We start from the raw sequence: 16,196 nt of genomic DNA, 5'->3' as shown, positions 1-16,196 counted from the left end.
TTCAATGATCCCAATTGGCCATGCAGATTCCCCAGAAAATCCTGAGAATGTGGTGCTAGTAGCTACTAGCTTGGCTCGTACCGCTCCTGGCAGCAAGCGGAAACAATGTTCATACATTATATCAACACCGCAGGTGGTGTCTATATGCAATCGCTTTATGATGTACCCGCAGCTTTTAACGCGTCCCTTAATTGTGATGGGCGCATCCGAGGGTTCCTGTGCTATGGCCGGGAACATGATCGGGGTGTTTTCCCATTCTTCGGATACTTCTAACTTGCGTCTCTGATTTGTTTGTCCGCTGTTACCATATTAATGGTTTTATCTGTTTCCCTTCCATCGTTCTTCTTTTGCCACGGATATTCTTTTTCTCCTTTCGGCTTCTCACTTGACGCTTTTCCATTTTTCTTCAAGTGTTGCAATCTTCCTCTTTTAAGTTCAGCAACTACCTTTTCGATTAGATTCCGACATTCATTGGTTTCATGACCATAATCGTCATGAAAATCGCAAAATTTGCTGTTGTCTCTGTTCCCATATTTTGACAAATGTACTGGGGGGTCGAAGCTTTTGCATACTGCCTCTGTAGCCAAAATTTCTTTCGGCGTTTTTGTGAGGTCTTTTATTAATGCAGCATTATCGGAGTGGTTGCTTTTAAACCTCTGACTTCCTCCCCCTTTATTGTTGTTAAACTTGTGATATTTATTACTATTGTAATTACCACTCCTGGTTGGCCCATTACTACCATAGCGCTTGCCAGACTCTGATCCTCTTCTCGGCATTCGATAGTAATCATCATCAATATCCATGCTTGAAGAGGTATTTCTGCAATTTTACTTTATGTCTTCTTGTGCTCGCATATAATCATGCGTTTCTTTTATAGCTTCCCCGAAAGTTTCTGGCACTCTTTTGCGTAACCGCTGCCATAAAGATAGGTGTCTGTCCGTATCTATGCAATGTATAAATCCGGACACCTTCCGGCTTTCTGGCAAGTCTTGTATTTTGGCCACTTCTTTGGTGTACCTATCTATTATCTCTCCCAAGCTTTCTTTCAATTTCTGCTTGATATCGTGGCATTCGACATGTATTCTTTTGCGGGCGCGTAAGTTGTGAAAGTTTAATAAAAATCTTGAGCGAAAATCGGCAAAACCTGTAACACTTTGGGCTGGTAAATTATTGAACCACTCCCTTGCTACTCCTTGTAGCACTATTGGTAGCATATGGCATGCTACTGCATCGCCCCAGCTATGTGTTCTTGTGGTTCCTTCAAATTTTTGCAAAAAATCATCTGGATCTGTAATCCATCGTAACTTCCGAGTGTTAAAGGTAACACGGGTGCTACTGTGAAGGGATGAATTGCAATATGTGGCACAAACATTTCCGTTGTAGGAGCTAGCTTAAGGCTCTGCTTAGCCTTTTGCCCTTGCATCACTGTGAACCAATTGCTCATAAATTCTTGTACTCGTGCTGGCTCATTGAAAGGTGGTGCTAAGTGCGATGGCGCGACTTGCTGCAATTGAGATATAAAGCTGTTTGCCTGGGTCGCAACATGATTCGTCCCGCTATACTGGTTGCTTGCAATAGCGGTAATTGGTTGCGAAGACGCATGCATCGTTGACCCTCGTTGTGGTGTCAGCGTAATATAAGAACCATCCGGATTTCTCAGACCCATCTGCCTGATTCTTTCCTGACCTTCTCAGTAAGTGATGATCGGTATGGTACCCACACAAGTAGTTTTAACTTTGAAACCTGGTGGAACGGTTTCACTTGGAGAATCGAAGCTCAGATTCTTTGGAGGCAGATCTTCAAATGGTTTGAAGCTAGTTCATGTTTCCAATAAGCTTCCATCGGGAGAATGCCACCAACTTTTAGATGATTCTTTTAGGACTGTTTCTGATGTAACTGGTCCTGTTTCAACATTTGATGTTGATGGAGGCTTTGATGTGCCTTTGACTGGTGCAGGCAGCGTCGAAGGTATATTCGTAACAGTCGCTGTAGGTGTTTGAAACCCTGGACTTACTGGAGAATCCGATCGCCCCTGATTTTTGGCACTCTTACTTCCTCCACCCATTCTTGCTGATAATTTTGAAAACCTGAAAGTGACAGATTAATTAAACAAAAAAGTTTTACGGAAAGAATATACGTATAATAAATCATACACAACATAAATTCCAATCTTATTTGTTTCGTATAACCGATCCCACAGATGGCGCCAAATGATCAAGCATATTTTCACGAGGTCAAGGTGAACTTACGCTTGAGTGCATAATATGGTTTAAGGACTAACAACATTCGGACCTCCGACGCTTAGTTGTGGATAACCCGCACCGTTATCGTTTCGATTCCGACAGGGTGGCCGATTTGAGAGTCCACCAACAACCTAGCATACGAGGTTGAGTGGCCCAAAGACATGAAGGTTTTATAGTTCGATACATACCTGAAAGTCTTTAAGATCGTATGAAGCTTTGTTCGTACAATGAAGATATGTATGCTGTTGTTACGTATGAGTAAACGAATATCTTTTTAGGTTTTATGAGCTATGTATTTAAAGGCTCACGAATTAGGGTTTTGATAGAATCTCTTCCCTAATTAAATGCAATCTTATCCCAACTAACTTTCATTATTTAAGGAAAAGAATCCGAATTGATTATACCGTACATTCTTCTAGAATATACTAGACCCTTATGCAAGTATATGAAACTCGCATCAGATGGTATAGGCGTACGGGATGCGACTATACCCGTGTCATATACTTTATATGACGATTAATGTGCGGTTCAGGGCATTGGATGCGCAATCCGCATGTTCATGCGGATATGCGTATCATTAAATAGCTTCAGTCCCATAAACTAAGCTGAAAGTAGTTTCACCTGTTCTATTCTTATGCGTAGTTCGATGCGCCCACAATACACTTGGGAGTTCATCGACCCATTCGTTTCCATATAAGCACAAGCATGCCATTATCCCCTTTACAATATCCCGGTTGGTTACTTCGCATTGCCCATTCGCCTGGGGGTGTGCTATCGCCGTGAAAGATTGCTTAATATTCAGGTCTTGGCACCAGGACCAGAATGGTTCTCCTTCGAACTGGGTTCTCTTATCGATGGCGATTTCATTGGGAATACCAAACCTGCACACAATATCTTCCCAAAAGAAGTTGCGAATGCGCTTGCTAGTAATCGTTACCAATGCCTTCGCCTCCACCCATTTAGTGAAGTAATCAATTGCTACCACCAAGAATTTGATTCCCCCCGAGTAAACAATGATTGCATTAATACTATGAAAGTGCGTAATTAGCTAAGTATTATTCATATAAATTATTCCACGCGTACCTGAGCACGCAGTAATAGGGCCGACAATGTCGATGGCCCACTTGCAGAATGGCCAAGCCACTGTTATTGGTATCATAGGATGTTGTAGGGCTCTGCTGATGGGCGCGTGTTGTTGGCATGATTGGCATGTTCTCACGACCTCAGCTGCATCTTTGTGAATGGTGGGCCAGTAATACCCAATACGCATAACCTTTGTGGCAATAGTCCGATAGCCGGAGTGTAGAGCGCAATACCCTTCATGAATCTCTCTGAGCACTTCTTTCGCTTGATTTGGACCAATACATAGCAGGCTTGGCCCAAGGAACGACTTTATGTAAAGGGATCCATCCACCAAAGTGTACATTGGCCCTTTCATGCGTACCTTTCTCGCTTCCTTTTCGTCTGTAGGGAGCATTCCTTCTATTAAAAGCTTAAGTATGGGTGTCATCCAGTTCGAGCTTTCCTCCTAGATAGGTGCGATGGTAGACTTCTCATCTATAGACTTTTGTGTCAATTCCTCCACCCATACATTTTTTGCGCAAGTGATCAAAGGCTAGAGAAGCCAACTTGCTAAGTGCATCTGCTTTCTTATTCTGACCCCTAGCTACCTGCGTTAGTCTGAACATGACGAACTCTTCTATCATCTTCTGCACAAGTACCAGGTAGCTTTGCATAAAGGCATCATGTTCCTCAAATAACCCATTAACTTGATTTGCCACGAGTTGCGAGTCAACGTACGCATCCAAAAACTTAATACCCAACTGCTGCACTATACGCATTTCTAATAGTAGTGCTTCATACTCTGATTCATTGTACGTGGCTGCGAACGCGAATCGAAGCGCATAAGCATACTCTTCCCCCTCCGAACTTGTCAGAACTAACCCTGCGCCTGAACCCTCCGGGCCACAAGCTCCATCAGTATACAACTCCCAAGGTTGACTTTCCAGAGGTTCGGTTGTGATACTCTCCTTTGACGCTTCTATCTCGATCGTAGTTTCGGCCAAGTAATCAGCCAATATCTGTCCTTTGACCGCGGTCCGCAGAGAGAAGTTTATTTCGTGCTCCCCCAATTCTATGGCCCACTTAGCCAATTGCCCCGAAACCTCAGGTTTGTACAGCACCTGTGATGATACAATTGTTGTCAGTATGTCGCACCTAATCCATGCACACTAAAAGTGACTTATAAGACTGCGTTATACATAGGTAGCACGTTCCGCAACTTGTACCTGTCTTATGGGTTGGTCAGTCAATACCACTATAGGATGCGCTTGGAAGTATCGACACAACCTACGAGCTGTGTGCACAAGCGCGCATACCAGCTTTTCCATTAGGGTGTAATTGACCTCCCTACCACTAAGCACCTTACTGACAAAGTATACAGGCATCTGTACGTGTGTTTTAGAGAACACATAAACATATAACTTTCTATCCGTATAAAAAATAAACAAAGCATGATACATATCTGCCCCTATCTGTGACAAGAACAGAGCTTATGGCATCCTTCGAAGTCGCAAGATACAGCATCAATGTTTCTCCCACCATAGGCGTGGTTAAAGTAGGCAGTTCATCTCTAGAAAAGCTTTCTCGGCCTCCTCTGTCCACTTGAAGTCTGACTTTTTCAATGAGTTCTTAAAGTCTGGAAGAATGGCAAAGACCTCTATGCTGCTTTTGACAGGAAGTGTGTTAGCGCCGCTAATTTTCCTGTCAGACTTTGAACTTCTTTTCCTGAATTTCGGTGACTGCATCTGTTCCACCGCTTCAATTTTATTGGGATTTGCACGGATTCCTCTTGGGGTTACTATGTGCCCCAACAATTTTCCCTCTTCTTCCCCAAAAATACACTTTGCGGGGTTTAGTTTCATGTTGATTTTGCGCAGGGAGTTGAACGTTTCGGGCATGTCATCCAGTAGTTGCACTTTTGTATTGCTTTTGATAACCAAATCGTCGACATAAGCTTCAAGGTTCCTACCGATTTTGTAGTGACCCGAACTTTTCCATGTTTATATATATTAAATGAAATTGTTATTTACATGATTAAGTGTTTCTAACATATTAAGCAATCAAACTTGTTAAGACTTGATTAATTGAAATAGGTTTCATATAGACATTTGACCATCCAAGTTGACCGGTGATTCACGAACGTTAAAACTTGTAAAAACTATATGATGACATATATATGGATATATATATATATATATATATATATATATATATATATATATATATATATATATATATATATATATATATATATATATATATATATATATATATATATAGTTAACATGATATTATGATAAGTAAACATATCATTAAGTATATTAACAATGAACTACATATGTAAAAATAAGACTACTAACTTAATGATTTTGAAACGAGACATATATGTAACGATTATCGTTGTAACGACATTTAATGTATATATATCATATTAAGATATATTAATACATCATGATATCATGATAATGTAATAATTTAACATCTCATTTGATTTAATAAACAATGGGTTAACAACATTTAACAAGATCGTTAACTTAAAGGTTTCAAATCAACATTTACATGTAACGACTAACGATGACTTAACGACTCAGTTAAAATGTATATACATGTAGTGTTTTAATATGTATTCATAAACTTTTGAAAGACTTCAAGACACTTATCAAAATACTTCTACTTAACAAAAATGCTTACAATTACATCCTCGTTCAGTTCCATCAACAATTCTACTCGTATACACCCGTATTCGTACTCGTACAATACACAGCTTTTAGATGTATGTACTATTGGTATATACACTCCAATGATCATCTATTAGCAGCCCATGTGAGTCCCCTAACACATGTGGGAACCATCATTTGGCAACTAGCATGAAATATCTCATAAAATTACAAAATATGAGTAATCATTCATGACTTATTTACATGTAAACAAAATTACACATCCTTTATATCTAATCCATATACCAACGACCAAAAACACCTATAAACACTTTCATTCTTAAATTTTCTTCATCTAATTGATCTCTCTCAAGTTCTATCTTCAAGTTCTAAGTGTTCTTTATAAATTCTACAAGTTCTAGTTTCATAAAATCAAGAATACTTCTAAGTTTGCTAGCTTACTTCCAATCTTGTAGAGTGATCATCCAACCTCAAGAAATCTTTCTTATTTATAGTAAGATATATTTCTAATACAAGTTAATACTCATATTCAAACTTTGATTCAATTTCTATAACTATAACAATCTTATTTCGAGTGGAAATCTTACTTGAACTTGTTTTCGTGTCATGATTCTACTTCAAGAACTTTCAAGCCATCCAAGATCCTTTGAAGCTAGATCATTTCTTATCACTTTCAGTAGGTTTACCTACTAAACTTGAGATAGTAATGATGTTCATAACATCATTCGATTCATACATATAAAACTATCTTATTCGAAGATTTGAACATGTAATCACTAGAACATAGTTTAGTTAATTCTAAACTTGTTTGTAAAAAAAGTTAATCCTTCTAACTTGACTTTTAAAATCAACTTAACACATATTCTATATCTATATGATATGCTAACTTAATGATTTAAAACCTGAAAACACGAAAAACACCGTAAAACCGGATATACGCCGTCGTAGTAAAACCGCGGGCTGTTTTGGGTTAGTTAATTAAAAACTATGATAAACTTTGATTTAAAAGTTGTTATTCTGGGAAAATGATTTTTCTTATGAACATGAAACTATATCCAAAAATTATGGTTAAACTCAAAGTGGAAGTATGTTTTCCAAAATGGTCATCTAGACGTCGTTCTTTCGACTGAAATGACTACCTTTACAAAAACGACTTGTAACTTATATTTCCGACTATAAACCTATACTTTTTCTGTCTAGATTCATAAAATAGAGTTCAATATGAAACCATAGCAATTTGATTCACTCAAAACGGATTTAAAACGAATAAGTTATGGGTAAAACAAGATTGGATATTTTTTCTTGTTGTAGCTACGTGAAAATTGGTAACAAATCTATATTAATCATATCCTAGCTAACTTATATTGTATTATACATGTATTCTAATATATTATGTAATCTTGGGATACCATAGACACGTATGCAAATGTTTTGACATATCATATCGACCCATGTGTATATAATATTTGGAACAACCATAGACACTCTATATGCAGTAATGTGGGAGTTAGCTATACAGGGTTGAGGTTGATTCCAAAAATATATATACTTTCAGTTGTGATCTAGCATGAGACGTGTATACACTGGGTCGTGGATTGATTCAAGATAATATATATCAATTTTTTTCTGTACATCTAACTTTGGACAACTAGTTGTAGGTTACTAACGAGGACAACTGACTTAATAAACTTAAAACATCAAAATGTATTAAAAGTGTTGTAAATATATTTTGAACATACTTTGATATATATGTACATATTTGTTATAGGTTCGTGAATCGACCAGTGGCCAAGTCTTACTTCCCGACAAAGTAAAAATCTGTGAAAGTGAGTTATAGTCCCACTTTTAAAATCTAATATTTTTGGGATGAGAATACATGCAGGTTTTATAAATGATTTACAAAATAGACACAAGTACGTGAAACTACATTCTATGGTTGAATTATCGAAATCGAATATGCCCCTTTTTATTAAGTCTGGTAATCTAAGAATTAGGGAACAGACACCCTAATTGACGCGAATCCTAAAGATATATCTATTGGGCCTAACAAACCCCATCCAAAGTACCGGATGCTTTAGTACTTCAAAATTTATATCATATCCGAAGGGTGTCCTGGAATGATGGGGATATTCTTATATATGCATCTTGTTAATGTCGGTTACCAGGTGTTCACCATATGAATGAATTTTATCTCTATGTATGGGTTGTATATTGAAATATGAAATCTTGTGGTCTATTATTATGATTTGATAATATATAGGTTAAATCTATAACTCACCAACATTTTTGTTGACGTTTTAAGCATGTTTATTCTCAGGTGATTATTAAGAGCTTCCGCTGTTGCATACTAAAATAAGGACAAGATTTGGAGTCCATGCTTGTATGATATTATGTAAAAACCGCATTCAAGAAACTTATTTTTGATGTAATATATTCTTATTGTAAACCATTATGTAATGGTCATGTGTAAACGGTATATTTTAGATTATCATTATTTGATAATCTACGTAATGCTTTTTAAACCTTTATAGATAAAATAAAGGTTATGGTTGTTTTAAAAATGAATGCAGTCTTTGAAAAACGTCTCATATAGAGGTCAAAACCTCGCGACTAAATCAATTAATATGGAACGTTTATAATCAATATGAATGGGACATTTCAGATTTGATCTTTGAACGTAGCATCAACCACCCGCTGATAGGTCGTGCCCTCGTTTACAGTCCAAAGGTCATCTTTGTGTAACAATAGATACCTTGATCCGTATGGAACGCAGTCTTGTCCTCATCAGCCTTTGCCATCTGAATCTGATGGTACCCCTTGTACGCATCCAAGAAACATTTAAATCTGAACCCAGATAATGATTCAACCTTCCAATCTATCTCCGGGAGAGGATAGTTGTCTTTGGGGCATGCTTTGTTAATATCCTTGAAATCAACACACATGTGCCATGAATCATCAGCTTTCTTGACTAAGACAGGATTTGCCACCCAAATTTGATAGTGCACCTCTCTAAGTATGTTCGCATTCACTAACTTTTCTACCTCCATTCGCAGCCACTCGCTTCTTTCCGGGGCCATAGGTCTTTTCTTTTGTCGCACCGGAGTTAAACTTGGGCTAGCATTTAACTTATGCTCTGCTATTTCGCGAGGTACCCCCGTCATTTCCTCTTCACGCCATGCAAAAACATCCATATTGGTTATCAGCATATTCCAAAACATGACTTTAACATTGTTGGATAAGCTGCCCTCAATCTGAATTCGCTTGTCTGGGTGCTTTGGGTTGACGATAATAGAGCAGCTTCGCATTTGTTCATCAATGGTAGGAAGCGATTCTGATGGTGCGATGGATGAACAAAGCGCCCTTCCAGACTCCATCCAGATGGTTGCTATTCCTTGCTTGGTTGGGAATTTTATCATACCATGAACTGTTGAAGGTACCGCGCCAAACTTCTGCAAAGTAACTCTACCCAAAAGCGCATTGTAACAAGAGTAAGAGCGTACCACGCAAAATTCGATGGGTACAGCTCGAGAGTGAGAGGGATCATTATCATCTGCTAATTCCAATTCGAGTTCAATGCACCCCAACGGCCATGCCGACTCCCCAAAAAACCCAGAGAGCACAGTAGTTAGCACGCGTAATTTTGACTTGATTTCCTCTGGTAGCTGCATGAAGCAGTGCTCGTACATAACATCAATGCTGCTCCTCGTATCAACATTTAATCTCTTAACAATGTATCCACAATCGATAACACGCCCCTTGATAACAATCGGTGCATGTGACAGATTTACGGTCTGCATGGGCGGAAAAGATATTGGTTCTATCTCCCACTTCTCTAACTGTTCGGCTTTTCGCCTTTGTCCCGTGTGCCAAGCGTGCACCATGCTGATCGTTTTATCGGTGCTCTTGTCAGCATTCTTTTTTGGATTTGGCGCGCCCTTATCAGGCGCTTGATTCTGCGAAGAAGGTCCCTACTTTTTTGTAGGTTTCAAATGGTTGAGCTCACCTCTCCTGAGGCACTGTACAACCTTTTTAATAAAAGATTTACACCAATCGATTTCATGGCGATAGTCATTATGGAACTCGCAGAACGTGGATTTATCGCGCCTGGCATATTCTGACATCTTGCCAGGCTCAGAGAACATTAAGCAGATAGGCTCAGTAGCCAAGATTTCCTTAGGAGTTTTATTCAATTCGCGCATAATTGCGAAGTTCTGGTTTGGAAAGTGTCCCTTCCCTTGATCGGCTCCCGTGCTTGATCTTCGGAACTTAATGTTGTGCCTTGACGAGCCATAACTCTGGCCAGAACTGTCACTTTTGCACTTTGACCCACCGGTGGACCCCTGATTAGAATCATCATCTTTGCCACTTTTCCCATCATGATACTTGGTGCCGTGCCAATTGGTATCTTCCCTCGCACGCATATGCTAGTGCACTTCTTTAATTGCTTTTGCTAAAGTATCGGGGACCTTCATGCGCAGATGCTGCCATAGGGTAAGATGTCTTTCCCTGCAGAGCCCATAAATAAACCCTGAAACTTTCGGGCTTTCTGGCAGACCCGCCATCTTAGATACTTCCTTTGTATAGCGATCAATAAACTGACCAAGAGATTCTCTTGCCCCCTGCCTAATTTCATGAAACTCTACATGCGTCCTCTTCCGAGCGTGCATGTTATGGAAATTCATCAGGAAGCATGCGCGAAGATCACTATACGAGCTAACAAGGGGAGATCATAAATTGTTGAACCACTCTCTCGCAACACCTTGAACTAAAGTTTGAAATTCAAGACACTTGATTTCATCATTCCATGCTTGCGCACGGGCAGTCCCCTCGTATCTTTCTAAAAAAAACATCGGTATCTGTCGTGCCATCGTACCATCCTATAGTCAACGGGATAACTGGTGGTGACGCGGGCACGTAGTTAGCGATGTGGGGTGTGAACTTTTTATTAACAGGTGCGACCTCCATAAAAGGTTTAACTTTATGGCGTATTATCCTGGCATAAAATTTGTTTAAGATTTCTTCGCCCCAGTTAGGCACGTTGAACGCATGGGTGTACTCATCTGGCGCAGCTTCAGCCAAGATGTTGAGCAAACTTTCCTGACTCTTCTTTCTATCCTCACCTGCAGAAATGCGGGCGCGCTCGGACGAACCACCTGGGGTAAAGAAAGTAGAAAGCTTTGGGATCGGCGAGGTATATTACCGGAAGTGCACGTTATCAAGTGGAGTCTTGGCATTCGTCGGCTCGCTGAGCTCGATGTTTTCCTTGTACAACCACTCGCATGCACTTGCAGGTGTCATGATCCGCCTAGTATTAACTGTTGACTTTGGCGTTGAATATATCGGGATGGACCCACCGTTGTAATTGGGGTTTCCTTCTCGAATCCAGCTTCTTCGTCTTCTTCATCGTCCTCATCACCCGACATTCAATACGCAAGTTTCTTAGGTGGAACCTCTTCGAATACTGGTGGGACGGTGTCTGACAACTTTTTTGCTTTCTCAGAGGTCTTGTCTGCCCATGCATCAGGTTTCTTTTGTGAAGTAGGTATTTACTCCTAGTTTTTTGATCTGGTCGGGCTGAATGCCTGATGACGGGACTGATATTTACCAGACTTGTTTCCTCCTCCCATAGCTTAGTACCTGTTACAGGAACAAACCATAAAAAGATCAGAAGCTTGAAAGCTAATCGTTCGTAACAAACAAACTTCTTATACATTTATATTTATGGTCCCACGGATGACGCCATTTGATCGAACATAAATCTGTCGCAGAGGACTGATCATATGTTGAGTGCCATGTGGGAGTGTTTAAGAACATTATAGTGTTAATCTCCAGTCAATTGTTACCGTAAATAACCTTATTGAGATGATGATCTACGAAAGGGTGATTAACGACTTAGTTCACCATTAATGGCTTACCCGCAATAATGGCCACTTGGGTGGTTTCGTAGGGTTACAGTTCATAATGAACATACATGTTATCGTATAGTGTTTTCTGGATGCAATCGTTAATCGAGTAATACAGAAAATGATAATTGTTATTCGATGATCCTGAGCTAGGTTTAGGGTTATATTTATAGCTAAACCCTAACTCTAGATGTATCCTTAAACGACTCTAGATCCTCTCATATCATTCCCATAAATATGGGTATTATAGTTAGGAACAAGATTTCAGTTATTTTAGGATAAGATATGCTTTGTTGGCCATCTTACTTATTTGCTAAGCAAGAGTTTACCGACTGCACGCAATAGACACAATGCGAGACATGTTATACATGCAACCAGCATGTGATACGCACGATGCGCTAGGCACAGAGATACGCGTATCATTAAGGGTCTAGCTGACCCATACCTATGTTAAAATGCGAAAGCACGCGCATAAAGAAATTTGTAGGCGGGATACGCAGATTCCCACGCTCAAAAACTACGCTGTATACAACCACCTTCCCGCCGGGAGAACGGTTGGCTCGGTCTAAACGGCCAGGAACAATGGGTGATAACGACCCCATTGGAGGATAATGCTTCGTGAGATGCGCTATGTATTGAGGCGTGATGGATGAAGGAATAGAGCCAACATTGGAAAGATCCACGCAAATACGTTTAAGCCAAGTAATTATACCCAATTGCCCAATACCTCGAATATTAAGAGAGATCGTACACATTAGAAAAAAAAACTTATAAAAAGACGAAGAGTCAGATGGAGTGGATTATCTGATGATTATCTGTTATTCCAACGGGTCCCGATGCTTTGCCCAAATTCATTCGTGTCTAGACTGTTTGTGTTTGAATTAGCCGCAGGGGCCTTAGGCTGCCTTTTAATTGTTGCAGAACTGGTAACACGAGCACAATTCTGGTTATTCCCGTTGGTAAGAGATGAAGACCTGTTACGTTCGGTGAGTTGCGAAAATCTAAGCTTTTGACCACTACGAGCGAGTTGTGTTTTATGTGGAGAATATTCGAACGAGGTCATTTTTCATAATGTTTTGAGGATTTTTGATGGTGGGTTGGGAAGTAGGTTTAGCGTTAAGGTATGTCATCATTAATGGTTCTTTTGAAAGGGTGACCTTTGGCTTTAGGAACTGGGATATTTTTATTATTATTTTTGGAAGTTTGTTTCTTTTTAGCTTTAGCTTGACCAATATTAAGTAAATCGTTAAGGATGAAGGGATCTGAGGAGGTGATCGAGGTTCGTACCGGATGATGAGCAGGCATGAAGTCAATCGGTGAGTTGGGGTGAGGGTCGGAGGTACCATGTTGTGAATTTGGATTTTTAATAGAGATGGTGGGCGGGCTGTTATGTGGGTTAACGGGCTGGGTGGGATCTGTATTGGGCTTAGGTATAGGTTCGAAAGGAGAGCCCACATCAGGAGGATTAGAAGATGGGCTGGCGGATGTAGTAAAAGGTGAGTTGGGTTTATCATTGGGCTAAAAAATGTTGGGCATGTAATATTGATTCTGGGATGTCGATTCAGGTGCCTTTTCAAGGTCATTATTGCTATCATTATTAACTTGCGAGCCATTGGATTGTGAGCGGTTAGGGGAAACAGAGCAATTAATGTGTGGTGGTTGGAAGTAGGCGGTCCCCATTCGCTTTGATGATCTAGGAGGAGTTTGGTTTTCCGATAGATTATTGCCGAAAAACTGACCGAAAACAATGTTCTTTTGAATCGGAGGTTCATCAAGCTCATATAAATTTTTTGAACAATTTTTGGGACCGTTACCTTCAATGGATCGTTCTCCATCCATATGTGATTCTTCGTCGAAGATAGGTTCCTCTAATTGTGATTCAACATCACACTCAGAGGTGAAATCTTCATGAAAATCAAACAGAGAGAAATTGTGGACTTCCGTGATAAAAACTTTGGCCTGTTTGGAGTCTTCGTGAGTGATGATAGCTTGGGTGTTGATCGGCTTAAAACTTTTGGTTTTGATAATAATAGAACCGTGTGATAAATCTTGATTGTCCTCGTCTGTGATGGAGCAGTTAAAAGTTTCGATCACTTCACCCCAATTGCTAGCTATGTCTTTAAAAGTTGATTCCAACCAACAAGTGATTGGGACCCAAAGATGTTGATATAGGCAAGACAACTTGACGAAGTGTACTCAGCAGGATCCCATGGATTAATGTCATCTAGCCAATTCCAAAGCGGGTGTTGTGAATTATTAAGCACCTCTAGAGCAGGTCGTTTATCGTCGTATATAAGGATAAGATCATGACCTCCAAGATATTTGACAGTAAAACCGCTTAAGTTTTCACTCTTACAAATCTCACCAAGTATTCGAGATATTCTACAGTAACAATTGGGGTGAAGTTATTGCTATAGCTTGTAGTTATTGCTATATTCTACAGTAACAATTCGAGATATTCTACACTAAAGTATTTGACTGATTAATCGGAGCATGTAGTTATTGCTATAGCTTATTGACTGATTATTTATTAATTACTACGGTAACATCTTTCTGTTTATCTTTATTTACCCCTTTTATTTTTTAAATCCTAAACCTCGTGAGAATATGTCTCCTTTCAGCCCCAACTAAAGCAAAAATCGGTCAAAACAACATTGAACAAAACTTGCTCCCAAAAAATTTTAAAAACCCCCCTCAACTATAAATAACTTACAAAAAATACCCCAACCTCCAGGGGTGTAAACTGTCATTTTTCTAAACTACAAAACAAACTCCACCCAACCACTTCGACAGCCCGTATCTTCCTCCTCGACCCGAGTTAAATTTCACCGACCATAACGTTAAACTCGAAATAATTTTATGAACAAAACGAAACTAGGTACGTTCGAAAAGGACACTTTTTAAAAAACGTTGAACACAACGACAGCCCGTATCTTCCCGCTCGCCACGAGTTAAATTTTTCCACCAGCAGCGTCATACTCAAAATAATTTTATGAACAAAGCGAAAAAAATTGCGCTCGAAACGGACACTTTTAAAAAACGCTAAACACAACGACAACCCGTATCCTCCTGCTCGTCGTGAGTTAAATTTTTTCGCCAGCACCGTTAGACTCGAAATACTTTTATCAACAAAACGAAACTAACTACATTCGAACCGGACCAAAAGCCTCCGCCGCATCACGCGGGCGGACCTGAACTAGTTTCTCTCCAAAATATAACAAAAACGTTAGATGTGCTTTTCTAATTTCGAGGGGGGGGGGAGGGTTTATTTGATCAAATTTGTTCAACTTTTTACCATTATAAACTTTGGCGTAGCAGTGTACGCGTAGCTAGGGGTGTTCATTTTTGGATATCCGAATTTTCGGATATCCGAATTTTCAGATAGTGAAAAACCCCATCCGAAATCCGAATCCGAAATTTCGGATATCTGAAATTTCGGATTCGGATATATCGGATTATCCGAATATCCGATATTTTTGAAGAACTTCGAATATTTTCGCATAATTTACCGGATATTCGGATAATTTTCGGAAATTTCGGATATTTTTCAGATTTTTTCGGATTTTTAGAAATTTTCGGATATTCGGATATCCGAATATCCGAAAATTTTAAGAACTCAATCCGAAAAATCGGATATCCGATTTTCGGATATCAGATTTTTCGGATAATTTCGGATTCGGATTTCGGATAATTCGGATTCGGATTTCGGATTCGAATTTCGGATTCGGATATTTTGAACACCCCTAGGCGTAGCAGTGTATTAAATTCACTCTCTATCAGAAAAGAACTCCTATATGGTTTTCAAAGAACTCATTCTATATTGTAAAAAAAAATGGCTTTAAAAGATAATACGTCTAAGAGATGATGATGTTCCAACTACAAAAATTAAGTATTTCATTTTTGTTATAATTTAAAAAGTTTATAACTACCTTTAGTGATCTGACTCTTGGTTATGGACTACTGATATTAAAGAGAAAGGAGAGAGTAATAAATCTTATTGAAGTGAATGGTGCAAAAACTCATTACATTCGATCCTATATTTATACTATAAATTTTACCGTGCAGTTAGGTGAAATAATAATACACCCGTGATCATGAACATAGTTTGTCATCCACTTTATGTCTTTATCATAACACTCCCCCTTGGATGACAAATTATTAAAGAGAAACTTAGTACTGCCTCGTTAAAAACCTTGCTAAAGAAAAACCCAGTGGGATAAAAACTTTAGCCAAGGGAAAAAGAGTGCAGCATAGAGTTGACTCCCCCTCAAGTAGACATCGTTGAGTCGTCACATGTTTTGAACATGCCT

General features: G+C 39.3%; 1 protein-coding gene across 1 annotated transcript; it reads right to left on the bottom strand.

Moving 5' to 3' along the window:
- Nucleotides 1-3,796: 3,796 nt before the first annotated feature.
- LOC139900454 (uncharacterized) lies at nucleotides 3,797-4,690 on the bottom strand. The gene is made up of 2 exons (XM_071883226.1): nucleotides 4,532-4,690; nucleotides 3,797-4,426 (listed from the first exon to the last, which is right to left on the bottom strand). Exons 1-2 carry the CDS (start codon nucleotides 4,688-4,690, stop codon nucleotides 3,797-3,799), a joined length of 789 nt encoding a protein of 262 aa, XP_071739327.1.
- Nucleotides 4,691-16,196: the final 11,506 nt, after the last annotated feature.

The sequence above is a fragment of the Rutidosis leptorrhynchoides genome, chromosome 3 (genome assembly GCF_046630445.1).
Source record: "Rutidosis leptorrhynchoides isolate AG116_Rl617_1_P2 chromosome 3, CSIRO_AGI_Rlap_v1, whole genome shotgun sequence".
Taxonomy (NCBI): Eukaryota; Viridiplantae; Streptophyta; class Magnoliopsida; order Asterales; family Asteraceae; genus Rutidosis; species Rutidosis leptorrhynchoides.
This window is presented reverse-complemented; position numbering and strand designations above follow the sequence as displayed.